At 45.4% G+C, this 1,409-nt stretch overlaps 1 gene segment (V, D, J or C); it reads left to right on the top strand.

Moving 5' to 3' along the window:
* Positions 1 to 210: 210 nt before the first annotated feature.
* On the top strand, positions 211 to 806 carry LOC129677755 (T cell receptor alpha variable 23/delta variable 6-like). The segment is given in 2 exon segments: positions 211 to 262; positions 418 to 806. Coding segments are annotated over 2 exon segments (441 nt in total).
* The last annotated feature ends 603 nt before the right edge of the window (positions 807 to 1,409 follow it).

Genomic DNA, 1,409 nt, shown 5'->3' on the forward strand with positions numbered 1-1,409 from the left:
CTTTATTTTCAGCAATACCAAATTTGAGAACAATGGAGAAGTGCTTCCTGTGTCAGAAATAGCTTTAGGTAGTACTTGTGAAGGGTGGAGCCAGCTGAAAGAAATGAGGTGCCTGTGAAGTTGGAGTCAGTGTTCTGTGTTCTGTTCCCACAGTGTTCTGTGGGAGATAAAAGGCCACCTGAGTTCTCCCCAGTCTTTGGTCTAGGAGGAATGGACAAGGTCCTGAAAGCATTGTTTTTAGTCCTAGGCCTTCACCTAGCCAGTGAGTCATGGAGGAGAAACCACATATCCCATGATATGTGATTAATTTTGGAGGCAGGAGGGAATTGGGGCACCAGACAAAGTCATTAGTCTTGAAACCATCAGCAGATAGTGCATCCTTAGGAACCTAACACCATTTGCTGTTTCCCTGCACAGGGGTGAGTGGCCAGCAGAAGGAAAGACGCGACCAGCAGCAGGTGAGACAAAGTCCCCAATCTCTGACAGTCTGGGAAGGAAGGACCACAGTTCTGAACTGCTCTTATGAGAACAGCGCATTTGTCTACTTCCCATGGTACCGGCAGTTCCCTGGTGAAGGTCCTGCTCTCCTGACAGCCATACTTTCAGTGTCCAATAAAAAGGAAGAAGGACGATTCACAGTCTTCTTCAGTAAGAGCGACAAGCAGCTCTCCTTGCACATCGCAGACTCTCAGCCTGGAGACTCCGCCACCTACTTCTGTGCAGCAAGTGCACAGTGCTTCACAGACACCTGCAGCCCAGACCCAAACCTGCAGCTGAGGCTCCAGCAAGGCCTGCAGCGGGGCTGAGCCTGGAGGGTGTGCAGGAGTTCTTATTTGCAGGACCAGGTGACAGGGGGCACTGTGAGTGTAAGGATTAGACTCACTCAGCCCAGAGACAGACCAAGATGAAGTCTCAGCATGCTTTTCTATATTCTCTGCTCTTCAAGAACAGCTGGAGTTTTAGATCCATTTTCTTAACTAGTCTAGAGGATTTTTTTCCTCCTTTGTTGTAGAAATAGTTTCCTGTCTGTTTGGTTTGTAGCAACTATAAATTATGAAGGCCCTGTTCCCTATGCTTTTGTCCGAATGCTGTTCATGTATGGTTGTTACAGCCCAGTGTCAGGAGACCTTGACTTTGGCCTCTGGGATAGAAATTACATAGTCTTTTCTTCTACATTAATCTCCTTGATAACCAGGACATTGGGAATTTATATGACCAATGAACTCTTCTACTTCCTTTTCTTTTGCCTCTTATGTCTTCATTTGCCTTCAAGAAATTCAAGTATGTAAACCAGGAGGCCCTGACAAGGATACGGGTGTGTTTAAAATAGCTAAATGACATCAGTGGAAAGGAAAGAATGCGAATTAGTTATATAATGAAAATACACAACTTTCATTAAAGAAATTATT

This window comes from Psammomys obesus, unplaced genomic scaffold, assembly GCF_907164565.1.
Source record: "Psammomys obesus unplaced genomic scaffold, mPsaObe1.curated_primary_1811, whole genome shotgun sequence".
NCBI lineage: Eukaryota > Metazoa > Chordata > Mammalia > Rodentia > Muridae > Psammomys > Psammomys obesus.